The sequence below is a fragment of the Argiope bruennichi genome, chromosome X1, assembly GCF_947563725.1.
Source record: "Argiope bruennichi chromosome X1, qqArgBrue1.1, whole genome shotgun sequence".
Classification (NCBI taxonomy): Eukaryota; Metazoa; Arthropoda; class Arachnida; order Araneae; family Araneidae; genus Argiope; species Argiope bruennichi.
The window spans coordinates 50,470,154-50,497,284 of NC_079162.1; the positions used below are offsets into that span (position 1 = coordinate 50,470,154).

The 27,131-nt window shown below is 29.2% G+C and overlaps 1 protein-coding gene across 1 annotated transcript; it reads right to left on the reverse strand.

Moving 5' to 3' along the window:
- LOC129959552 (uncharacterized) lies at positions 1 to 26,907 on the reverse strand. The gene is made up of 11 exons (XM_056072448.1): positions 26,771 to 26,907; positions 25,010 to 25,363; positions 14,641 to 14,892; positions 11,868 to 12,161; positions 10,740 to 10,824; positions 10,480 to 10,644; positions 10,255 to 10,360; positions 10,012 to 10,179; positions 9,771 to 9,924; positions 9,092 to 9,136; positions 1 to 297 (listed from the first exon to the last, which is right to left on the reverse strand). Exons 2-11 carry the CDS (start codon positions 25,356 to 25,358, stop codon positions 152 to 154), a joined length of 1,764 nt encoding a protein of 587 aa, XP_055928423.1. The 5' UTR covers positions 25,359 to 25,363; positions 26,771 to 26,907; the 3' UTR covers positions 1 to 151.
- Positions 26,908 to 27,131: the final 224 nt, after the last annotated feature.

The window sequence follows — 27,131 nt, forward strand, 5'->3', positions numbered from 1 at the left end:
ATAAATTATGGATTTATAAAATTTAAAATTAATTTATAAACATTTTATAGTCATCAATTATTAAAACTCTTGCATAAATAAAAGACAAATATTTAGGTAAAAAATATCTAAAATTCCGAGAAATTACAGAAGCATTCAGAGAAAAGCAATTTTAACTAGTGCATCTTGGAAATGATAAAACATTTTCCAAATTTAAATACTTAATTATCATCTCTTCAGTATTAGTAAATGGAAGGACTGCTGATGTTACCATAAGCATATCAAAAGAGGTGCCCAGTGGAGCAGCTTTCACTAAAACTAAAAAATAAATAAATAAATTAATGAAAAAAGTAGAAACTTATATTACTTTCTTACAAGTAAACATAAGGACACTGGAGATCATTAAACTTCCAATTTGAAATCCTAACTGCAATATAAATGAGAAACAATCTATGACAAACATGATTAATGATAAAAAGAATATGGTTGTTGGTTGAGTTGCGTTTTATGGCGCAAGAGCCATATTTGACCAAACTGCGCCAAACACTAGATATATACATTTTTTATATTTTATGTGATAAAATATAAAAAAAGTTCAGTAAAAGAAAATTTTAAAGTCTAAAAGAACAGAACCTAAATGAGTTTATAAATATTTACATCACTAAGGAACTTAAAAAGGTTTGGATGGGGATTTTCTCCAATCAGTTGGCTTAAGGTAGCGCCATTTGTTCCAAATCGGTTGAGTCTATATGTATTAAAATTTTGACACTCTATTAAAATATGTCGCACTGAAAGAATGCATTGACAATGAGAGCAAATAGGTGCAGGCTCTGAGCAAAGCAAATGTTTGTGCGTAAGTTTTATATGACCGATTCTAAGGCGAGTCAATATGACATCTTGTTTCCTGCATAAATTAGATGTGTTGAAGCGACCGATAAAAGGCCAAAACGCGTGTAATTTATTTGTGAGCTGCTCGTCCCTAAAAAGAATATGTAAATTCAATATCAGATTTCTATACAAAACTAGACTTGCATTAGTAGATAAAATAGCTTTTAGAAAGTGAATGAAAAATTTTCAAACTGAGAAAAAAATCTTTATGAACGTGCTAATTTAAGTCGTGATAATAAGTCGGCTTAGCTTATTAAACCTTGGATTCTTATCAGCAAATCAGCCGATTGTGTAAAATCCGGTGTGGTGAAATTTTACATGGAAGCCATTAAGCTTTCAACTATCGTAATTTCTTCCGCGATGTACTTTTTAAATCTTCCAATACTTTCGCAAACTATTATTTGCTGAACAAATCATATTAAATTTTAGTTTCATTAAAAAAACATTTCTTCTAAATCTGATACTTAAAACAAATAAGAAAAATGAAACTTTTATTATGCAGGGCTCATACTTTGAATAAAGAGAAGGCAGATTCTGTACCTGCATCAGTCAATTTTCTACGCATCATGCCTACGTTGTAAGAAAAATCGCCAGTGGTAAAATTGTTCTACCAGAACCAGCAAAACTCCGCTACAGCAGAAAAAAAATTCTGCCGTATCAAGAGGTTACGGAGAGGTTCAATGTCACTATGTGCCTAAGTAAGGTAATTCAAGCAAGTGAATTTGAATTAACCGAACATTCTTCCAAGTACAGGACAAAAAAAAAAAAAAATCTTCTAGCGTCGAAAATGTGATTACCACGGTCGTTGAAACCAGCAGTCATTTGCCGCATGGTAGTATGAGTGTACCAATTGTTTCCTCTGTATTGGATATGCTGTGTTCCACTATACGAAAAATGTAATGGCGGATTTTGCATTTTTAACCCTACAAAATCAAATATATAGGAAGGGGATTAAGAGGTTCATAAAATGTTTGACCTTCAGCTCCTTGCTGGTATTGAGGTTGAGGTCACTTGGCCATGGAGCATTCTGTAGACTGTTAAAGCCCACTTTTGTCTCAATGGACAAGTTAATACCCACAATTGTCAAACTGGGGCAGCGAAAAAATCCTCACGCTGTACAGGAACTATCCTTACATATTGAAAAAGTGACAATATGGTGTGGTTTACGGCTACCTTTATCAATATTTTTCGAAGAGATTACTACAAAAGGAATCTAGACCTGTTCAATTACAGTACAACGGTACAATCGAAAAAAGAAAACACCTTTGTAACTTTAAGGGACAGGTTTGTTGAGATAATGAAACTGATTAACCGAATTAATTAACATAGTTAATAAACTATTATCTCGAAATTCGTTTCAACAGGCCTTTTTATGTAAGTGTATCAAATTTCGTTCTCAAATTCGAAGTAGTTCTTGTGATATACTTTATTCTGCTTGCTGAAAACGCCGACCAAAAACAGCCAATCCATCGGGGATCGAATAGTATGTAAATCTCAGTTTGTTAATACCAAAATAACACATTTATTTATTTTGCGTTTTTATTCACAGGAATATCGGAAGAATAAACACCAGAATTCAGTTTTATCCTTAGAATGAGTATGATTTTTCAAAATATAAATATTTTCCCCCCCGTTTTTATTTAAATAGTAGCCGCCTTTAGCGACCAGCCGGTTCGCCAATCTTAATGCTCGTTAAAATTTTAATAATTAAATATTTTATGTAATTCCTACTTTAATAGCTTCTTCATCAAAATATTTTAAAACTTCAAAATTTGATAATCATAGAATTCACTCATAATATTATAAACGCCTTCAGTCATAACGTAATATGTATCTCTCTAATTTTCTATTAGCTCCCGTAGAATTTATGCGTTAAATTAAAATGGAAATGATTAATCTGCAATTAATATAATAATATTTTTTACTGAAACAAGGCAACTTTTTATAATATGATTACTGAAAACAGTGTCACTGAGCATTTAAACCTAATGGGCACTAAAGAATATCTTTCTTAATTTATGTAATATCTCAAGAATTTGTCAACAAAATTTTCTCAAATACATCATGAGCAGATCGATTAATTAACAATGTTTAATTTTAAATGCATCAAACACTAAGAAAATAAAAAGAATCGTTTAAAATAATCGGTCGAAAACAGGTTAAAAAAACTACTTAAAAAACGATGTACTTAAAACTATAAGCACACACAAAAAATATCTAACTAACATTAATACAATTTAATTACACAAGCATACAACTAACCTAAAAATATTTTAAATCAAGTCCGCATCCGTTGAAAATAGTTCTAAATAATCAGAGCACAATGAGCATGCGTGAATTTTCAACGCCAGTTACGGTAACGCAAATGCATGAATTTTTCTACGCCAGTTGGGGTAACGCTATGCAGATTAGAAATTTTTAATTTCCTTTATTCTGTTTTATTTTAATTCAAAAGTACTTCAGAATGAATCTGAAAGATCGATTAATTAACAATGTTTAATTTTAAATGCATCAAACACTAAGAAAATAAACAGAATCGTTTGAAATACAGTGATGATATCGACAGTAATGATGACAAAAAAAAAAAAAAAAAAAAAAAAGAACTTTATGGAACACTTTACACATGGGTGGTTAAGGTTGTTCGATATACCTTCTGCCTTGTTCCGCTACTATTTGGAAGCGCAAAATGGCACGCTCCACAACAGATCGGAGGGTATCTGTACTGATACAATGGATGTGGTGTGTGATGCTTGCCTTCAAGCCTGCTAGATTCTGAATCCGCCCGCTGTAAACAACATTCTTCAGATACCCCAAAAGCTAGAAATCACACGGTTTAAGTCAGAGGAACATGGAAGCCATGTTGTTGGAAAATAGCGGCTTATGATCCTACCATCTCCGAAATAAGCACTCAGCAGCTGCTTCACAGGAGTAGCAACAGGAGAGTCATCTTGCACGAACATTGTGTGATCCACACACTGATACTGCTGAAATGCCCGAAGTACATGGTTACGCAAAAGTGCTTCATATCGCTTGCCAGTAACGGGATCCGCAAGTGTGATCTCCTCTAAGAAAAACGGACCGACGATAAACGCTGCCGTTATTCCGCACAAACAGTGACCTTTTCAGACTGAAGAAGTAATGGCTGTAGCTGGAACGGATTCTCGGTAGCCCATATCCTGCAATTTTGCATATTTACAGAACCGTGCAAATGGAAGTGGACTTCTTCAAACCACAGAATATTCCATGGCCATCCGTTGTCCACTTCCATTCGGGCATGAAATCGTAGAGCAAAAGATTCACGTTGTTCCAGGTCAGCAAGTAGCAACTGCTGCACATAAGTTATCTTGTACGGATAACAAAGCAAGACATTCCGTAGGACTTTATGCACCGTGCCAATCGGCATATCCAGCACTCAGCCAACTCCCTTTGCACCGCTGATTCCAACATCGCTGTTAGTTTATTCTTTTAATGCTGTAGCCTCATCTTCCACTGCCGCAGCCGAAACTGGTACCCTGACGGATTTAACGTGCAACAGACCCCTTTACACGACGGGTCTTCAGTGGAATTGGGTCTCGAACCTGAAACCCTACGACTCACGAGCCGAGACCTTACAACCAGACCACCACGGCCCTCAAATTAAAGAAATAAGAAGAGAGAGAAGCCACTTTGAATTTTGAAGCTTCGCTTTTATTCCATCCAGGGAGACATAATTTATGAACAAAAAGCGAGGGCGAATTGACGTCAGCTTACAAGGGATCCAAGAACAGAAGAGCTCGAAAAGCGAAAAGAGCGAACAAATTATTTATCTCCATGATGATATAATGTGAGATTCTGATAGGAATTTCTTTACACGTGTCGATTTAAGCAAAACAATTATAGAGATCTTTTAAAAAAATTTGTTTAGATCGACAGATTTTTATCCCTTCACTCGGCATGTGGGAACTTGTCGATTTCAGCAATTTTATAGCGCTTCTGTTGCATAAATTAAATAAAAAAAGGTGGAATTGGATCACGAAATAAGATAACATTTCAGAATGACGTTAATAAGGGCTAAATTAAGATAAAAATTTTGGAAATTAACAAAGATTTAATTTAGAATTAGAATATCATTACATAATAGTTGATGTAGTTAAAATATCATTACATATTATCATAATAGTTTGCTCTGATTGACAAAACAATGCATAGTCAAATCACTGTAGTTTAGGAACATGAAATTTAGCTGGAAGAGGCTCACTAAAAATAGGATTTTCCAAATTTTAATTAGAAAATAAACAAAATTTTACCATGTTTCTAAGATAATGTCAAAATATATAGCACAAAAATTATTTTTAAAATGTGTTAAAGGCGAAAAAAAAAAAAAGCTATTAATTTTGTTCAAATGAATGCATTTTCCCCTTTTAGTTTAAATAATTTTTTTATAATTAATTTTAGAACACAATTTGCAACAATGATTTTTATTGTAATGTAAAGCAAGAACATTGCTATTCAAATCACAATTTTACTTCGTGATTAAAAAAAAAAAAAAAAAAATCTTAGGAGTTAAAGAATTTTAAATAGCTCACTGAATAGGATTATTCATTTTATGAGTGTTAAATTTTGAGGCAATGTTATATACTATCTTGCTCTTCTAAGTTCAAAAAAGTTCTTAAAAATGTGGCAACCGATATTTTTTATTTTCATTAGTATCAACTACACAGCTGAACTTTTTTTAATTTTGTGAATTTGCTCCTATTACTTATTAAAATTAGAATTGTAAAATCATTTTAATTTCTTCATACATTTTTCAATCATTAAATTTTCTGTAATTTTTTAAAAGCTTAAGTAAGAAACGTTATTTATTTTTGCATATGGATTAAAATACAATTTTTACTAAATTGTGGAGATTTTTAATATTTTTCAACATTTAACATCTCTAAAATTCCTCTCGACCTGTTGAAAAACATTCTACATCCCCCTTTATTTTTAAATTTCAAAAATAAAAAGTAATATGATAATTTTTCACAGTCTGACCATTTTCAATATCACTATACCATATTTAATGAGATTTAAAAAATCAATAATAGTAAAATAAAAAAAAAATAAGAATTATATTAAAAGTTTTTTGAAGCATTTTTAATGCAGTCTAAAATATTAATTGATTTTTTTAAATGCATCTTTGGGTTTTTGATTCAGGTTAGATATAAATATGATGGAAAAATTTCAGTTGTCCCCTTCACAAAGTTTTTTGGTCATGATACAGCAATGCCAACATTTTAATGATAATTTTTTTTAAAAAAAATGTCACAGATTTTTATTGTTAATCTTATAAAAAGCGATTTCATATTTTGGTATTATTAATTTGTATTATCATTTTTATTTATTTGTCAAATCAATGAGGCATTGCTTACTTTAGAATATGAGATTTTGTGCAAATACAGAAATAAATATTTAAATTAAAAATAAATTTTTAAAATTTTGTAATAAGAACTGCGAATTATTACAAAACAGAAAACATCATATGCTTAGAAAATGTGCATGCATTTACAAATATATTTTATTTATTGGCTAAGGTGCTTAAAAAGCACTTAATTTTAAAGAATTTTTCACTAATGCATCTAGAAAGCAGTACTTAATGTCATACTAGAGCACATTAACGTTTTGGGTAGGAATTATGAATGAAAAGGTTTTTTTAGGAACAAGATTATTAAATAATGATAAAAAGTTTATAGGAGAGTGTAGCTATTATAATTACTCACAAAGTCAACATATTCAAGCATTTTTCTTTTAGATCTGGGACAATATCAAATAATGTTTTAAAATGGTGAAAAAAAAGTTTTAAAAATTAAAAAAAAAATCGATTCATATCTGAAAAACTTAATTCAGAAGCAATTCTTAAAAATAAAGTACCCATGAAATGAAGGAACATTATTAAATACCTGTATGACTTTAGTTCCAAATAAATAAAAATATATTCATTCAAAAAATACAGCAGTGGGAGGATAACCTCGTCTCAGAAAAACTATATTTAAAACTAATGCAATGTATTTGTGAAGCAAACAGTTTATATTAGTGCATAAATTTTGTAGATCTTACAAAATGAATATATATATATATATATATATATATATATATATATATATATATATATTTCAATGTTCCATACAGTTATTTAAAAAATGTAAATATCAAATTAATATTTTTTTTTTAATGTGTTATTAATTTAAGTCAATCTGGTAGCATTTTGTCAGCTATGTATTTTAAAATCAATAAACAACTATGCAAGGCACAAATTAATAAATAATTATAAATAAAAAAATTTGTTAAATTTATTCAAAAACAAGCAGTAATAATGCAAGAAAACATACACAGAATAAGAGGTGCCATAAATAGTTCGTTCTCCCATGCATAAAACATTTATCTAGAATGGATCTCACCGTCCTAACAAAAATTATTGATGCTGCTGGGTGTCATAACAACTGAATCATTAATTGTGCCATTTATCTATAGTATTAAAAAATAAATCCCTAAAAAAACTTATTGGCTTTTGATTTCACTGATTTTGGATTCTGGACCATGCAAGTATCCTTAGCAATAACAATTTAAACTTACATGCTTCTTAACCGGGCAAATGCTGATCTAAAAGATTTATTAGAAATGCCATATCTAAAAAAAATCTGTAACAAACCTAATATTGTTAAATAGTAATTTCTATCAATACGTCATGATTTAATTATGTCACTTTCAAATTAGACATATCCATAACACTTACAGCTTTTTATTCTGTGATTAATTTCATTGCGTACTTTTTATAATGTAACTCATACAATTGATCATCAGTGTTCTGGCTTTAATTAATTTCCTCTAACTTTTTTTTTAAGTAACTTTTTAGACTTTAGATTTAGTGAGTGTGCAATTCATTCAAATTTGCCCACTTTCCCGACAGGTATAGCCATTACATTGCCGCATAAACCAGAATAACCAGCAATCGCTGAGGCTCAGTCGGCAAAGCACCTCCTTTAAGATTGGTTGGTTCGTGGTTCGAATCCCGGTCACTGTGTTTTATCCAAAGACTGGAATTCTTTTATTTAACCCTTTGCCCTCGAAAGGTAACTCTCACTCACCACATGATTTAATGCCGCAACTCGAGAGGTGACTCTCGCTCACAATCTTGTTTGGTGCGGAAATTCGATGTGCGGCGATAACTACTGTTTCTTTTAAAAAAACTCAACATACATTTGAAATATCACGTGTAGATTTAAAGATTAATAAAGTGTGTGAATATAAAAGTTTTATACGCTAAATTGTATGTGTAAGTTAAGTTAGAGGTAAGAAATTTAAAGCGCTACAAAACGTCTCGAGTAGCTGGTTCGTCAGCGCGAAAACGGCCTTGAGGTCAAGGGGTTAAATTGTTATTTATTGTTTATCTAAGATCTGGAAAGTTCTAGATCTTTCTTAAATATTCAGATTGGATTGTCCACGAACATTCTATATATGTATAAAAGCTGAGCTCCATCAGTGCTGGGCAAATTCTCAGCCTAAGTTGCTTTGTTCTAATAAATTTAATTGTTTGTTTAAACTAACGGCGTAATTTTTACATCTTCGTGACAATATTGAAAACTTAGTTCAAAATATAGATATTAACAATTAGTACTGCATTTAAAAATATTTACTTCCCTGACATTGTTTCCACGATATAAGTGTTTTTGTTCTTTCAAACTAAAACGGTATTATTTTTATATTCTGCTAAAAACCAATTTACATGTCATTAGCAATATAACTGCATCTGTATATTTATTTATTATAAAATAATTATAGAGGGATGAATATAAAGAATTTAGTAATTTATTATTTACTGTTTTGTGATAACAGGCCGGTAAATGAACAGTGAAGTAGCAAGTGGAAGCGAAGAAAATTTTCGAAGTTGTAGGCATTCAGAAGAGAACACATTGTTTTTCAATCGGAAAGGAGGGAAGGGGTGCCAGGAACAAAGAAAAAATCTCTAAGCTTCGAATATAATTTAGCTTTGTTGTATTTTGCATCGGGAGAAAAGTTTGGTGATGATTTGCTTATCATGTGATAGTTAATATATTAAAAGTGGACCAAAGAAATAAAATATGATAAAAAAATTGTTCAAATAATAATACAAATGTTACAGTATTAATTTTCAAGCATATTCCCTATTGTATACTTTGCAGAAATAAAAAAAAAAAGATAAATCAATAATATATTATGAAGTTCTTACCTGTAGAATTTGAAGTGTAAACATTAGGATCACAAACACCATTAGCTGAAACAGGAATAAAAGTAATTAAGAACTCTAAATACTTAAAACTAACATAAACTTCCCAGCATTTTCAAAAATATAAAAATTGAAGCTACATCTCAGAAATATTATGCTTATCTCGTTACATGACATGCACATTCTGATCATCTACTCATCTCAATTCAATTTTAACAAATGAACTATTCAACTTCCAATAATCAATGCCACCGAGTGTAGTATTTGAATTTTTCATGAAAATTCAATGATAAAAATCCCTTTCCCAAGATATTATGCGGAAAATATAACCTTAATAGTGATTACAGCATTTTAAAAGAGTGACTAATATCATACAAAAATGTCAAACATGATATGGATTATGTTAAACTATATAAAGTGGATTTTATTATAAAGAAAAAAAAAAGAAAAAAAAAAAAAAAAAACATTTCACATCTTTCAAAACAAGATCTAACATTTTGAAGTACTTGTAGTAACTTTAAATAAGACAAAACTTATGCCAAACAGAGTAAAGCAATTCAGCCTAAAATGGGCTTTATGACACTTAATTTACATTCATCCACCACTTATGATGAAAAATTATGAAATCAGAGGTACAATACACAGAACAATCAAAATATAACTACTATCAAAATTAACTTACCACTGCATACAGTTAAAACTTCTTCAGTAGTAATAGTCTTTGTTACAGGAACTTCACCACATTTGATGAATATGTAGCTTTCTTGCAATGATTTAAGATTATTTTTCAAAAGCCTTTTCTCTCTTTCCAGATCTGAAGTATTACTTTTGGAATTCTAAAATACACAAAATGAAAATTTGGAGATTTATGCAAGTAATGGATGAAAAAGATATAGACTATCCTTTTAACTAAATTATATTACCTCATCAAATATTTCAGATTCATACACATTTACAGATGAGAGTATTTTCAGAAGAAGACCATCAATGTTTCCAAAAAAGTTTGCCAGCTTTATAGCAGATGTGACAGTTCCATTTTCATGAGTAATAGACCAGACTTCCTTTCCATCTACCAGACTCAATCCAATAATCTAAAGAAAGGTAATATATTTATTTATGCATCAGTCTTTCACAAGAAAATCAATTCACAACTCTGAGGTTTTTACCTTTGATTGGTATGTCTGTGTGTAAGCTACAACTAACTGATTGCTTCCATTCACAAATTGACCATCAGTCAGAATCTTTAAAGAGTTCTGCCTATAATAATGTTCACTAGAAAATGGAATGGGGGGGGACATAAGCACATTTTTAATAGTAAATTATTTTCTGAAATAAGTAGAGTTTAACACAAAATATAGAATTATTAGCACAACAGATTTTTTAATGCTAACCTTGAATGTTGATTAGCAGTTACGTGGGTCTCCCATACAATCTGAAACTTGAATCCAGAAGTCATTTTCAATAGCATAATTTTAATTCCATCCAGAATGATTATTAACTCTCGATTGGATCCAGGTATTTGATAAAACTGAATTTCTTGATTATAATGGGGAATTCTATTAAAATAAATGCAAAGAGTGAACATATTTTAATATTACTAATATTTTATATAAGAACAACAGCAAAATATTAAAATAAATTCCAAATGTACCTGAAAATGTTCTGCAATAAAGGTTTATCTGTTTCATTTAAAGCAGCTTCATGGATGTTTTTTGATGATAAAAGCCATAAATTATCTGGAAATAATATTAAAAATATGTAAATAAAATTTAAGATCCTATCTCTGTTATTATATACCAAAATGCATTAGCACTTAAATAGCTTGCTTGCCATTCTTTTTCCTCATAAAAAGGGGTTTCACATCACACATTAAAATCTAACAATCAATAATTTCAAAATAATGCTCAGAAATCATTAATTTTAATGACAAAATAGACATTTCATTCAGCAATAAATTATATATATTAGAAATAATAATTATTAACTACGGCGAGTTTCTAAATAATGAAATTTTTGCTTAATGCATATTAATTGCTGTTTACATTTATAATCTAAAAAATCATTTAGCCAACTTTAAATAAAATTATTTTGTGTTTGTTATGTTTAGAAAGAGACAAAAATGCTTATAACAGAAAAATTCACATGCCTCAATTATATTTGCATTAGTCAATTAACACACAAACTTGACTGAAATAACTTTACATTCTTATTAGCAAATTTTAAATAAATTTCAGGGCACTATTAAGTCTTACAAAAACAGGTGGTATTTAATGAATGCAAAGAAATCTAAACAGTAGTTCAATACCTGAAAAATTATTTACATATATTTTAAATGCTCCACACCACATTTTAAATACTAATGTCATTACATGGCAATAACTCATTAAAAAAAGTTTGTATGAATTATTAAAAAAATGTTTACATAAATTATTAACGCCACATAAGCTAAGGAATATACTCAATGGTAAAAAATTATATTAAAATTAGCATTGAATGTTTTAAAATTATATAACACAATATAAACGATAATTTTTAAACAATGCAACAAATTATCAAGCGTTCCAAGTTACTATTGTAGATCAGTTACAATGAATATAATACAAATATGAGTTTTAATTATAACTATTGATTTAAATATCAATTGATACTATCCAAGCAAAATCACTTTTACAGCTGTATAAGGATAAATTTTAACTATAAAACAGCTTTTATACACTTACCAAATTACTTAAATAAATAAATAAATAAAAAAACAAACAAGCATGCATTTAATACATACCATTTATTTCACCTGGACAATGTAGTACTAGATAAATTGCATTTTGGTATTCAATAGACAACTGTGAAACTGCTGGTCCATGGCATTGAGTTAATTCAACAAGAGATCCTATTATTTGTCCTGTTCCACCAGATACCAGAGCTAGGTAAGAGCTATTGTCACTAGAACCCATATCATAGGAAATAACAATATCTGCAATGCCGTCTTCATCACAATCAGGAACAATTACAGGCCCATAGATGGAATTAGCACTATTTAGATCACTATGGTTGTGCAAGTACCATAAGCTAATACCTAGTAATAATATTTGTTGTTAGCATTTAAGGAATGAGGATTAATATTTTTAAAAATATATATATAAATTTTTAAAGCAATTTTCAGTAAAATTAGTAAATATTTAGAAATGTAGTAAAAGACAAAAAAAAAAATTTTCACAGCACACATTTAAAAAGAAAATAAAAATAATATATTGCAGTTAAAATTTATTCTTGATAAAATATAGAACGGGGGGAAAAATCACAAGAAACAGCATGTTAAAAAATTTATTTCTTATAATTTAGGCCAAATGGGATTGAAAATATATATACAGTGGGTAAAAAAAGTTTCCGTACGGAAGACTAAAATAAAAATAAACTAGCATAATTTCAAATATTTGCTTTTTATCTTTATAAACTACTTATATATTGTTAATATGAGTCTTTAAAAGGCAGTTTCATAATAATTTTTTCTTTTTTACTATACTTAGCTCCGTTTGCAATTTTTAAGATAAATGACGAAGTATCAGGCAAAAAAAGTTTCCGTATGCAATATGCAAATTCTTCCTGACGTGCTCCACAACTAATCCACAGTAAATATTCGAAGTTTGATGGTTTGTCAGAGTGAAGAATACGACATAACAACAGTTGTTTAATTCCAATGTTTCGCTGATCGTCTTAAAATGGACATTCAGAAATCCATTCGAGAGTTAGTGATTCGGTTGCGAAAAAATGGATTATTTATGAAAAAAAATTCCGTGAAATGACTTACAAACCAAAGTCTACAGTGCAGTATATTATTGAAAGATGCCGTGATGTGTAAACATTTGAGGATAGAAATTGATCCGGAAGAACTCCGAAGTTAAATCGCTTGCATAAAAGAAATATCATGTGTAAAGTGCAAGATACTCCCTCGGATTAGTGCACCTCAACTTGCAATTGATTTATTGGTTAATTACAACATTAAATTCGCATCTTCAATTGTTAGAACTGTCATTTAAAAAAAGGTTATAATGGATGTGGGGGCCCGTAAGAAGCCTGTTATAAGTCTCTGCTACAGAAAAAGCGTCTCGAGTTTACAAAGAAGAATATAAGCAAGTTCTCTATCTTTTGGGGAATCGGTCCTTTTTACAGATGAATCAAAATTTAATATCCGTGGGTCAGAAGGTCGAATTATGATCTAGAGGGAATCAAAACAGCATATGTTACTTAAGAATTTATGTGGAACTGTGAAGCACGGTTATGGTTGGAATATGGTATGGGGGTGTATAAGTCTGCTGGTGTCGGATATTTATGTTTTATAAATGGAAATATGGATAGGTACATACATCTTGACATTCTAAAACAAAATGTTTTAACCAATGCAGATAAACTGTCCCTTGGAATGGACTTTACTTTTCAACAGAACAACGATCCTAAGCACACCTCCAAGATTTGTTAAGAGTAATGTCTCTATAATGTTAAAAAACTTCATAGCCCTCCCCAGTCTCCCGATTTGATCCTTACAGGACATTTATTGGAAGAAATCGGCCGTGAACTAAAAAAATATGACACAAAGAACAAGGTTGAACTCAAAAGGGCCATTCAAGTTATTTGGAGTAGTATTTCTCCAGAAACAACAAAAAAACTGATGGGGGTTATGCCACAACATTTCAGAGAAGTGATAAAGGCCAAAGGAAGGCCTACCGATCATTAAATGCAAGTTGGTCATCATGAAAAAGGTTTTTCATGTACTATATAAATACCGTACGAAAACTTTTTTGTTCCTTATTAGTGGCATTTTTTTATTCTTTAAATTTTGTATTTAATTTTCTTCATAGTTTTTCCTTTATAATATTCATAAATAATACATGAAATTGTGTTAAACCAATTTTAAAATTTTCATTTTCTTAACAAAATATTTTGTGCCAAAAATTAAACTTTTATTAACAGTCATAGCTGCGTACGGAAACTTTTTTTACCCACTGTATATATATAAACACAACACTAATATACGATGATGATGATGTCGTGTCCGCGTTACCACGGAAAGGGGACGTAGTAGCTTCTGAGGGTAAAGACCCCTGAGCACCCAAGAGCAGAAGTCTGACTTTTAGCTCATATGAAGATGAAACTCACACACATTCGCTAGCACAACCCTGTTTTACAGGGGGGCACATTCACACACCTCACAGATAGAACACAGAACAACCATGCCCGAACCGGGACTCGAACCCAGGACGAGGAAGACGCGCTACCCTTATGCTAGGACGCCGGCAACACAAATAAATAATATCATTTAAAAGCTTAGAGTACAAGCAATTAAAATAGCGATGAAAAATAAGTGCACATTTACAATGGCATATGATAGCCTAACTAGGAGCAAAGGCATGCCCAGGGACCCATTAATACAAATTCAGTCACTGGTGATGAAAGTGGACACAGCAGTCATATTATATCCTGCAAATTTCTTGCGGATAAAATACTACTGTGTTTTTAGTCTGTAAAAAACATTTGGAAAGGGGGGGGGTAATACACACCTTTCTTTACATCTATTGCTGCAAAAAGACCATTATAGCCAATTACTAAACATTCTGCTATTCCATCAGAATTGACATCTATCACGTTACAGAACGATGATATTGGCAAAGAATGTAGATGGAGCCTCCAACTCTCTTTTCCATTTGATTCTTGAATTGCAATCAAGCCCGATTCACTTCCTTCAAAACCAAGAATTATCAAGCGTTTCCCATATGATCCATGGTCAAGAAAATCCAAAGGTGAAGTAAAAGCTGTTAAATAATAATAAATTCAAAATAACTATGGAATACAATATATAGATATGAAATTTTATGCTTGAAACAAACTGTAATGGAATGAATTTTTACAAAATATGGGCATATTATACTCCAAGATATATTAACTTTACCTTGAAAGGTTCTTATTCCATCTAATGAAATACCCCTAAAATGATTCAAGTGCTTTTTGAAAGTTATTGCTGTATTTGAACAGAATTTGGCTTTTAATACCAATATTCGATATTCTTTGTAATAAAAAAATATATTCCCAAAGAATAAGTAATTTAATTTCAGATTTTTTCTCCTTCTACTAGACATGACGCTAACTGAAATTCGAGTTAGATATATTCCAGGAGAGAGAAAAAAAAAAAAAAAAAAAAAAAAAAAGCAGTTATTTTGCTGTTCTCAAAAGTAAGATTTGGGGATATTCTCTTGGTTCTAATCATTAATCCAATATATTTAGAAGATGTGATTTGATTTTTCATTTTCTTTTTATTCCTTTTTTTTATATCAAAGAACTTCCTAATACCATTGTTTTAAACATTATTTATTAACCTTAATTTTTTATCTTTGTTTTTGTATGAACATAAAATTATATACAGCATTCTATATATATACAGATATGCAAAATATACTTTGAAGAAACAACCATGGAGTTCTTCAACAATTTTTATTCTTTACAATTTCAAGGAAGTAGTCCAATTTTTATGTTTTGTCAAGATTTCTTTGCCCATGCCATGGTGAGGGCCAAGCAGCAAACTGAATAGAAAATCAGAAAACAGGAAAGAGATAGCGTGAAAAAGTATTTCAAACTTTTATAATTTTTCAAATAATCTACGGAGACAGCATTTTGGTCCCATGGGAAAAATAATAGGCAGATAATTCAGAAGTTATAATGAAGCCGGAGTTTACAATATTATTTTCAGAACATAGATTAATTAGAAATTACAACTTTCTTCTCTATAAGTTTCCTACAATAGATGGGCTGCTGTTCTTATATGATTCATTGAAGATGGCGCAGCTTAATATATATGCTTAAACATTTAAAAAAATTTAATTGGCTATTGATGAGGTTGGAAATATTTATTTCCTATGCAAAAATACAGCAAACTAATTACAAATGTACAAAAACACAGATGCAGTGGAATAAATAACATGAAGAAATAACACTAAAAACAGATTTCTATTAACTATTTTGATTTAAATAATGATAACTGTATGACAAAAGGAAGTATTATTTTAAAAGATGTAGTTATTTTGAATACTCGGTTTCTAGGAAAATGTGGCTACATGAGGTCAAAAATCTCTATAATTTTCTTAGCTTCAGAAACTTTTTGTAGCTCCTAACTTGAAATTTTTCTTTCGGCTTTTTTAAAACTAAAGTTAAAAGTTCTTGATATCCCCAAATGCAAATGTTGTGCAAATAAAATATACGACAATAAAATAATTTTTATCAAAATACATAAAAAAAAAGACAGTATGTTAAAAAAAAATGAAAAATATTTTTGGTAGAAATGCTTGATGTTAGTGACATCAAACAAATAAGATCTGGTAAAGATAAAAACTGAATTATTTCCTTGCAATTATGAAGTTTAAAAATCAATATAGAACTCAATGACTGCTCTTTCAAATTATGTTTTACATATCTATTTATATATATAGTAATATACTGATATATATCATAAAAAAAGAAGAACATGAAGTTTTTGCAAGAAACTGTAAAAAGTCAAAATAAAATTAAACATTACCTCAGAGTAAGGTAAAAGTAAAGTAAGGATATGAAAAATGAAACAAAAGTCTAAAAATATCAAAAATGGAACATGAAAATCAAAAAATTGTATTACTGATATTTTCCCCAATTTTTAATTTTTCCAACATTAAATATTGTTACGGATTTCACCTCATCGCCGTGTTCTTTTGACAGCGAGTGTAAGGTGTGAAAACGCAATCAGCAGGCCTCAGTAGAAAACAACAACGACGTTTATTTACACGAAGACACTAATACAAAGACGACGAGTGCACAGACGACAAATATTTAGAGCAGAGACGAACACAGGTCAGCACACAGTAACACACTACAGACGACAGTAGTCCACAAGTAATAATCGTCCATAGCATATGAAGCGGCCAGGCAGAATCCAGTAGGAGAGGATTCTATCTGGCCACTTCATGTGTATCACTCTATGGTCTCTAAAACGGCTGCACTTCTCGCTTTAGCTGCCGAATCACTACTTCTCACAACTGGCTACTACACACAATACACTACGCTGCCTTCACAGTAGACAACAGGATCCGGCACACAGCAGATCAGTATTCGCTCCACACAACGCTGGTAATTCGCCGTTGCTTCCCTATTCTCTGGTAGACTCGTTACTATGCTTCAATTCACGACGACGACACACACCCAACTTGAGAGTGCCTGCCTTTCATAGTTCCCGAGATGCGGGGCTAGAAACTTGAAGACCAATCAGGCGTATCTCGGTTCCTAATGGACGGATCGACAAAATTCTCGAAATTTCGAGCATTATCCATTTTGTCGCCAAATTTGTGGCTAAGCTCTGGGATCACTGGCTCGGCATCCGACAGCATCAAATGCAGATGACTGTAAAACGGTCTTTCTTATGATGATACTATTCGCGCTGGGAAGCAAAATTATAAGTTTGTAACAATATAATGTTGAAACTAATTTTCAATTACCAGAGCTCATCATTTGAACTGAAACAGTGTCAACTTATCAGCTTCAGAAGGTAAGAATTATTTTAGTTTCAGATTCAATAGCTTTTGGGTGCAAGAAACTTTTTTTTTTTTTTTTTCATTTTGAAGAAGATTTGAGATTGATAGAAGATTTTCATTTTGAAGAAGATGAGAGATTTGATTTACTGTGTATGGCATTTAATATATTCTATCCCACTCTCTTTAAGTCATTGTTTTTGTAGATTTGCCCAGGATTCATTTCAATACTTTTTCAAGGAATAATTAAATGTATCAATTTTTTTAAAAATTGCAAATTAAAGAAATTTTATTAAGAGAAATTAATTAAAAAATTTCTCTTAACTGAAAATCATGAGAATCTTTGTAAAACCTTGCCCTTTTTTAAAGATGTAATTCTTTTTTGATTTGTAGATAAAATAAATGAATTACAGAATAAATTCATGATGCCAAAGAAATCATGAAGTTTCAATAAATAAATTCAAAACAATACAGGTCTGTAAAAGTATTCAAGGAAACGTATTCAATTAAACTGTTAAGAATTATCACCATCAATATAACATTGATTGATAATTTATGCAGGTTTCTTTTCCAGCTGTGCTTCTCACTGAATTTTGAGTTCACTCATGAGCTTTTGTGATCAGTTTCTTTGAAAAAGCAACATATTTCTATGAATTGACAATAAATTCTTATTTTCTACCATCTACTAAGCTGAAAAGGGAGAATGTAAACTACAACGAACTGTCTTTAATGGACTAATTGGGGTAAAAGTGTGCTTGAAAAATCATGAATTGCGACATGAAAAATATTTTAAGTAAGATATGAAGTTTGCAATTATGCAGTATAATATAAATATAAAATATGTAATGTACATATATCATTAATTTCATAAAAATTTCCTAACAACTGTGCTTTTTAAGAATGAAAAAATTGCATATATAATTTAAAATTTGTACTGCAGTTCAATATTTATTTTAATTTAATTATTATTCTGTGTAAATATTTTTAAATACAAAGCAAGTTTGACATTACCTGCTGAAAAAAAGAAGCTGATAGAAGAAGCCATGTGGATCATAAAGCACTATGGCAAACAAAATGATTTTGCAACCAATGAATGGAAAAATTTAAAAAAATTTCTGAAAGACCTATAAATAAAATAAAAACATGCTTTGAAAGAGAGAGAAAAAACTATAAGATGAGACCATTCAGGATCAAACCTATCAGGATACCTCAGTTTAAAGCTGACCTACAAGTGCCGAAACCTTGGCAAAATGCAAAATTTAACTGTCGCCAAAATCCTTAATATCTAATACCAAAAGTACTATTCTAGCTACAATCTGTCAAATTTACCAAAACATTTTTCCATTCCATCAGCTTTTAAATGGGCCTACAATAAACCATATCAGTGTTCTAGTTCAGGATAAATTTAATCTTTCATTTGCAATACATCACTGAAATCGGTAGTCTCTGAAATATACATTTATCTGAGTCTGCAAATCAAAGGATGATGGATAAATGGAATGATTGTAAATTCAAAAATATGAATGCTTTAAGATACGAAAATGTCTGTCAGTTTGTTTCCATTGTATTTATAATTTAATAAAAATGCTATTTTCCTTACTCAGCTTTCAGATTTGCTTTCTAGAACCTAACTAAAACAGCAGGCTTAAAGTGGACAGGAAATTAAAATCAGGAGTGATAATGGCTTCTCATAAGTTTTGCTTTTTGAAGAATGCTGATTTCAGTGACATATTACAAAAGAAAGACCAAATTTCTCCAGAAATAAAGCACTGATACAGTTTATTTTGGGCTTTCTAAAAGCTGATGGAATGAACAAGCGTTTGATAAATTTGACATATTGCAACTAGAATGGTATTTGCTGTGTTTCACTAAATTTTTTTGAATATAATTTGATTTTGCATTTCACCAAGGTGCCTGTAACTTGGCTTTAAACTCAATTATCCTGATAAAAATGATCTCATCTTACAGGATTTTCCCTACTCTTTTAATATATGCAATTATTTTTGTGTAGACCCACTGCAAAATTTTAAAATTATTATCTTTTTCTGACTGATAGCATAATCACTATCCACTATAATTTGCAAATGATCAGAGATAGAACAGGGTTACCATAGTGTTCTATGATCAACCTTTGCTCTTCTATCATTGACTTTTGCTTGGCATTCTGTATGCAAACATTCCATATATCTTTTATCTGAATATAACAGCACAAAAGAATGACCGATGTAGTCATTTCAATTCTTTTTTTTTTTCTTGCACAAAGTTATTCAAATTTAAATATTTTGACACATTTCTGTTTAAATTGGAATTTTTCAAATTTCCATTATTTAAAATTGAAACTTGATCGACTTATTAAACTGAAAATGAAAAAAGTATGTATTTAAATGTAGTGTGCAAAAACAGAAAAAGTTAATCCATATGACATCTTTTCTTTTTTTGTTTTGAAAGCAAAATAAAAGAAATTTAATTGATGTACTACAGTTTATAAAATGCATTTGCTGTTGATTATTGATGAAATTTAACAGAGAATAACCCTAATTACATAGCCACAAAAACAACATCATTGTTACAAACTACGTCTATTGCAAGGCAGTATGAATAGTCTTTTCCGAAGTAGTAAACAGACTTATTTTAGCCTATAGTGAGCCAATCACAGTAATTTTTTTACCAAATAGTCCATTCTAAAATTGTCAGTGTATTGCAGCTGAAAAATAAAATGTTCTTAGTTTTAATATTAGAAGTGATTTTTTTTACAACCTTATTTCGTGCTACTGTAATTTTTATAATGTGAAGATTATAATTAATATATGGCAATAGTTTAAATATCAAGATTAAAAAAAGAATTTTTATGAATATATCTTTATACAATGTCTTTAAATTTGTTATTTATGGCTCTAAGCAAGTGATTTTTTTTTATGCATCAAACTTTTAATTATTATTTATACCTAATAAATTGGTCAAAAGTTTAATATGTAATGATGGAAAACTGCTCAGAATAAATGAATTTCATTCATAAAAATTCAATGCATAGTGAAAAGCGAGAAACAGTAAATAAAATTATAGTTTTTTTTTTATCATTTAAAATGTTCAATAAAACATCACAACTATTTCACTTCTTTTTATATCTTCCCAAAACTTTTCATATATTCAGTTATATTTTTTAAATAATGATTAGTGAATTATTGTGTGCTGCAAAAGAGGATATTGGAATACTGCTTTTAAGGAAACTGGATAATTAATATTTTTCAAAACTAACTTATTCATTCACTACTTCTTTAATTATTATAACTGAATATAACTTCCTCACTTAAAACTATTCAAAAATTGATAATTAATGTATTTGCATTTTTAAAAAGTATCACAGTTCCATAGTTCAAAAAATAACTTTTGCTTCCATATCTATTTCACAGTTAACATTCTCACAAAATTTTTCTGTTTCATGTGGAAATTTCAATACATAAATGTTTATTTATTTATTTTTCTTCTTGAAATTCTTAAAGAGGCATTTATATATATATTTAAAAATATTTCTAAATCTTTTCCAGTTGGTTTTAGCAAGTATGCAAATCAAAACATGTATTTCTCTTTTATACTCTTAAAAGACAACAAAAACAATAATTTGTTTAATAAAAAAAATATATTACTTTCCTTCTGCTAAATCACAGCCTTAAATTTTGAGTTTTTTCTAATGCACTAAAAAGAACACCTGATTATCTGGAGAGGGAGTTTTTTTCAGAGAATAAGAAACAATCACAAATATAATGTTTTTAATTTTTTTAAAAATTATTATATGATAATATAAAGTTAGAATATAATAAATAATAAAAATGATTTTATTAAAGGAAATAATAATAATCTGTCTAAAATTTTAGAAATTTTTTACAATGCATAAAAATGGACCGATAATTATCATAATTGCAATGAAATATCAAAAGAATAATTGCGTTCTCATTTAATAATTTCTAAATTTAACAACTCAACAACAACAACAACTAAACTTGAACAACTCAACTTGAACTCTAACTAAACTTGATGATAATGGGATGAAAAACATACACCCCCTTCTAAAAATATTCAGAAAATTAATAATTCAATATTGAAAAATTTAATGAAAGAAAAACTATGAAAATTTTAGCATTGATGGTGTCATGGATGGCAATAATGATATCAAATAATAAAATATGTTCAATCAATAATGAACTGATAATACTTATATACTTCACGGATATCAGCAGGAGTAGAAAAGCAGCATTCCCGTTTACTTCTGTTACCTACTGTCTGTCCACGACAAGAACACTGCTAGACAATCGTCTATGTTTATGGCGGGCATTATAGAAACGGGTTCCTGTAGGAACTATCCATTTTGAATGGGTGGAATTGGATAGAAGTCTGGGGGGTATTCTTTTTCTTGGCATCAATGTGAAGCGATAAAAGAAAACCTGTTGCTCATTTCTCTTCTCGCTTTAATCGTAGTTGCAGGTATCTTTATATTTGTTTAGCTTATAAGCTTACTTCTTTTATATTTTATTAATCTTTTCTTTGGTTAATATTAATTGCATTTCATTATTTAATATTTTTTTTCTCTTAAATTTTGACATTCTTTAAAATACCTTTTCGATTTAAGGAAGGAGAGACTTTAAAATCATAAGCACGTTACTATGGACTAAATTAAGATAAAACCTTGGAAATGAATTAAATTGAAATTAGAGTTTAAAATATCATTATATATATATATATATATATATATCAAATATATATATATATATATATATCAAAAACTTTTATTTAATGTTATAAACTGAAATTTAATAAAATAATTGTCGTAAATTAGAATTTAACTTTTTAACATAAATAAGATCACCTTTTGAATTGATTGATATATGGAACTGGAAAATATAGAAATCCATTTCAGATTATATTTATAAAAAAATGAACAGTTGAAACTTTTAAAGCAAATTATACTCAGCTGTTTGTATAAGTAAAATTAATTGATTATTGATTTTGAATTTTTTATTTGAAAATAAGTTCTTGCAGGGAACTTTGAATTTAATTATTTTTTAAAAAAGTATATTTTACAATTCAGTATTTTATTTTCATCGAAATTATTGAATAATTTGCTTAAATCTACAGGTATAATTATTCAGTTATTTCCTATCACAATCATTGTCAAAATAAAAAGATGAGAAGTAAAAAAAAAAAAAAAAAAATGTTGTTTTAACCTTTTGCTCTTAGTGTTAAATAATAATTATGAGAAATTGTCTTTAAAGAAAAAGAATTACTTTGAAATTAAAAATAGTGATTCTATTATGCTATATGAAAATATTTAGAGATTAAAACGGTTTAATTTCTTTTCTGGAATTGAATGAGTATATGCAATTGTTAAGAAGTAATTCTATTAAATTTTTTATTGCGAAATATTATTCAACTATATAATGGTATGAAGAAAATATTATATTATAGGTAGCGCATTACTTTTTTTTCTATAAAATAAAGAAAAATAGTCATTTATTCAGGCTTGTTTTCTCGCCTCCCTGTTGTTTCAATAGCTTTCCTTCTTAACTATAATTCCAAGAATCTAAAAATTTATGCACGTTAATGTGAGTTAGAAGGATTAAAATATTGAACGTGATTCCTTTCTACTCAGGTGCACTGACTGTGATAATAAAACGGTAGCAGATAAGTATTCTCAAACGGCGTTGATGGACTTTGAATAGAAATGTGAAGAACATTGGGAGTGGAGAATTTTCAATCCCGAAGTGATAAAATACATACAGGAATTCGGATCCTTTATTGCTCGAGCTCATGACTACCGATATACACTGAAAGGAAAAGCTCATTTATCACTCTATTATTTGAATTGACAGTTCGTGAGAAAAAATTTTCTTTGAAATAATTATATTTCTTTTTCAAGCCGGGGGAAATAAATAAATGGTAATCTGGAATACAAAAACAAACTTTTACCACGTTTTTCGTAGAATAATGTAAAGCAATGTTGGGCTTATTTAGTTGGGTTCCTTTAAGTCCGGGACATCTGGTACGTGCATGAATGAACACTTGAATTATCTTCAAATTCAGAATACTTTTACATATAAACTTTGCGAAATTAATTATGCTGTAAAACGCTTGTGCATATTGAAAATAAGTTACAAATCAAAGTTTGATTTTTAAAAATCTGAAAATTGATAGTATGGCAATCGTTAATTTTGTGTTTTGGGAAATAGTATATACATCAGAAGAATAAATAAATATAAATTTGGAAAGGTTTTAAGCCTATTTAACAATGAACATTTTACTTTATAACAGAATAAAAGCAACCTTTTTTATAAATTATGAAATAATTACGATTAATTATGTTATAGTTTTTATCTTAAATTAGACAGATTACCTCGCGTTTGTTGCGAAGAATTTGATATTAATAACTTATATAAATTTAAAACAAATGAAATGAAGACGATTAATGATTTATCATGCATGATTTTACTTCTTAATTTTTTTTTTTCTTCTTGTGCAATCGTTAGACATACAAATAATTATTCATTTTTTCTATTTGATTTGTTTTGTTCTTTGCATACCTATAACAGGAATATCAGATATTTTCAATATTCCGAGTATGCAAATGATTTTCAGCTTAGTGAATTATTTTTTAAATTTATATTCAAGAATTAAATGTAAAAATACCAAATATCGCCAATTTGGCGCTAAACGTGCCAACGTAAGAAACTTGAATTTATTTCTACCTCTGCGAAATGAACTCTTCCTACAGTAACCTGTTTCTATAACGCCCGCCGTAAACATAGACGATTGTCTAGCAGTGTTCTTGTCGTGGACAGACAGTATCTCTAGCACTGCATCTATATCTGATTTTTTTTAGAAATCTGTTGTAAGGATATATATATATATATATATATATATATATATATATATATATAACATGTCATTTTAATTCTAATTTGAGCAACCCTAGATGCATGTAACATAATAGGGGGAAAAGCATGATTAAATAAACTTACGGAACACAAAAATCTATTTTTTGATTTACAGAGATAGTTAAATTAGCATCCTGATTTGAAGCTAGATACGGGTTATTTTAAGACGGATATTGCAATTTTACTCTCTAATTAGATGCTAGAAATGATACTTCAGCTGTCAAACTCTCTCCAAACTTCTACACCAAAGCAGCAGAAAGTAGCTGACATATCATAGATGCATGACCCTCTTGTTCCAAATCTGAGGTTCCATTTAGACCCCCTTTCTAATTTAGAAATAGAATGAATAAACTTTTAAGAAATATTACCACATATAAAAAATTTCAATTAATGCCTTAAAAGGAATGTCACATTTAAAAAAAAGAAGCTAAATTTTAAATATAAATGGGACTTACACATATTTGGGAAGGACTTCCTCCACTTGTACGTTAAATGACATATCCTGTTCAGATTCTGTGATGTTGTGCAAGGTACAAAAAACACAAAAATTACAACAAAAAGAAAACAGATAATTAATGAAATGATAAACATTGTTAATCGCATAGGAGACATTGGAAGATTCTTTGGATTGATTTCAGCAGTTCCAGAATGCCTAATTCTTTTTGATAATCCTTCAGAAGCATCAAATGAATTTTTAAAAACCTGCTTATCAACTTTATCTTCTTTACTTGGTCCAGACTCATCATCATCACTTTGATTCTGAGGCAGAGGCATGTAATGCCTCGGAGTAGCATTAAGCTTCATAGTACCTATTATAAAAATATTTATATATTTTGAAAATTATGCAATTAAAATAAAAAGAAGATACTGACAATCAGCTTATAAAAACATCTTTCAAAAACTACTTCATTCAATTCATTTACAATTATGACAATACGAGGCTTCCCTTCATGAAGAGCCCAGGGAAAAAGACAGCTTACAACATTACTTATTAAAAAGTGCATGGCAGATTTTATAAGTTTTGAAATGTGAAGAGTTTGAGTTGCCATTCCAATTCTTATAATTGAATGAATTTACAATTAACAGAAATGACAGAAATCAACAACTCATAAACAAATCAGATATAAGAATTCAAATATTAGAGTCACTAAAAAATATTTAATAATAAAAATTTATGAACAAAATAAAATATGTCTTCATATCTGGATTTTTGTACAATTTGCTATACATAAAAAGAGCTTTTCCATAAGCATAATATGAATGAAATTTGAAAACAGAAAGAAATACATAAATACTTAATTTGAGTAGCATTTAAACTTATAAAGAATGTTTTTGATCCTTTTAATTTTTGGTAGAAGTATTATTGGAATGATATTTATTTCTAAGATAACATTATAATAAGCAACAATTTATGAATATATTAAGCATTCTGACAGTGAAAATGAAATACTACATGTTTTTTAAAGTAAAGACAACATAATTAGCCGATTAAAAAAAAAGAAAAAGAAACTGCATTTCTTATTTACAGCGATGGCTAAAACTTATCAAACAAAAAAAAAATAATTACTAAAGCTTAAATTATCATCTATAAACAATATTAAATTAATGGTAGCTTAATTGAATTGAATGTAACAAAAGACTGGAAAATGGATTCTGAGAAAAAAAAAAACACTAGAAAATATTCCAGCTAATTGCAGACACATTTAATAATAACTCTTAACAGACATAAAAGACGAATTCAGTATTTTTTTATTTACTTGATAAAGTATAATGAATGAAAACATTGCACTTACAACGAAATACAATTCCAGAATTTTTTTCTCCATACACTAATTGATTCATTCTTTTCACATACGACGGAGAAAATGAATATATATTACCTTTAAATATTGCTAATGCAAAATATAGATAATTTTCACCAATTTTAATATTTTAAGTGAAGAAATTTATTCATACTAAATCATCTTAACACTTGAAAACGGTTTCAATTCATCACGAGCACAAATTTTGAGACTACGAATAATTTATATGCTTGGCTGAAATAGCTCATTTTTGCATTTTTAAAAATCACTATTCGGAGAAAAACAAACAAGCGGCCTTGTTTCTTAATTCAGTGCCAAGAAAAGTGTATTTATTGAAGCGTTTCAGTTTTTGCAATACGTCATTTTACATTCCTTTAGAAAATGACATTCTGATTTTTGCAAAAAATAACTTACCAATTAATCAAGAAGCTAGAAAGACACAAATACTACTGCTCATTATTTATGCACTGCAAATCGAAATCCCATAACTCCATAAATCGTAAATAAACAAAACAAAATCAAACAGTTGTTAACATTTTTTCCCCTTTGGAAGTTACTTATTTCCCTTTCAGTTTGTTGGCTTACCTTCAAAACGAAAACACACTTGAAAAACGTTTTATATAATTAATTCAAGCAAAATTAATTTATTTAAAAGAAATTTGTTTTAAATATTTTTATTTTACCCTTCAAAATTAAATGAAAAAATTTTTCTTCAAAACTAACTATACTACCAACTCCCATTTCTAAAATGAATTTAAGACCGCCAATCTGGCAA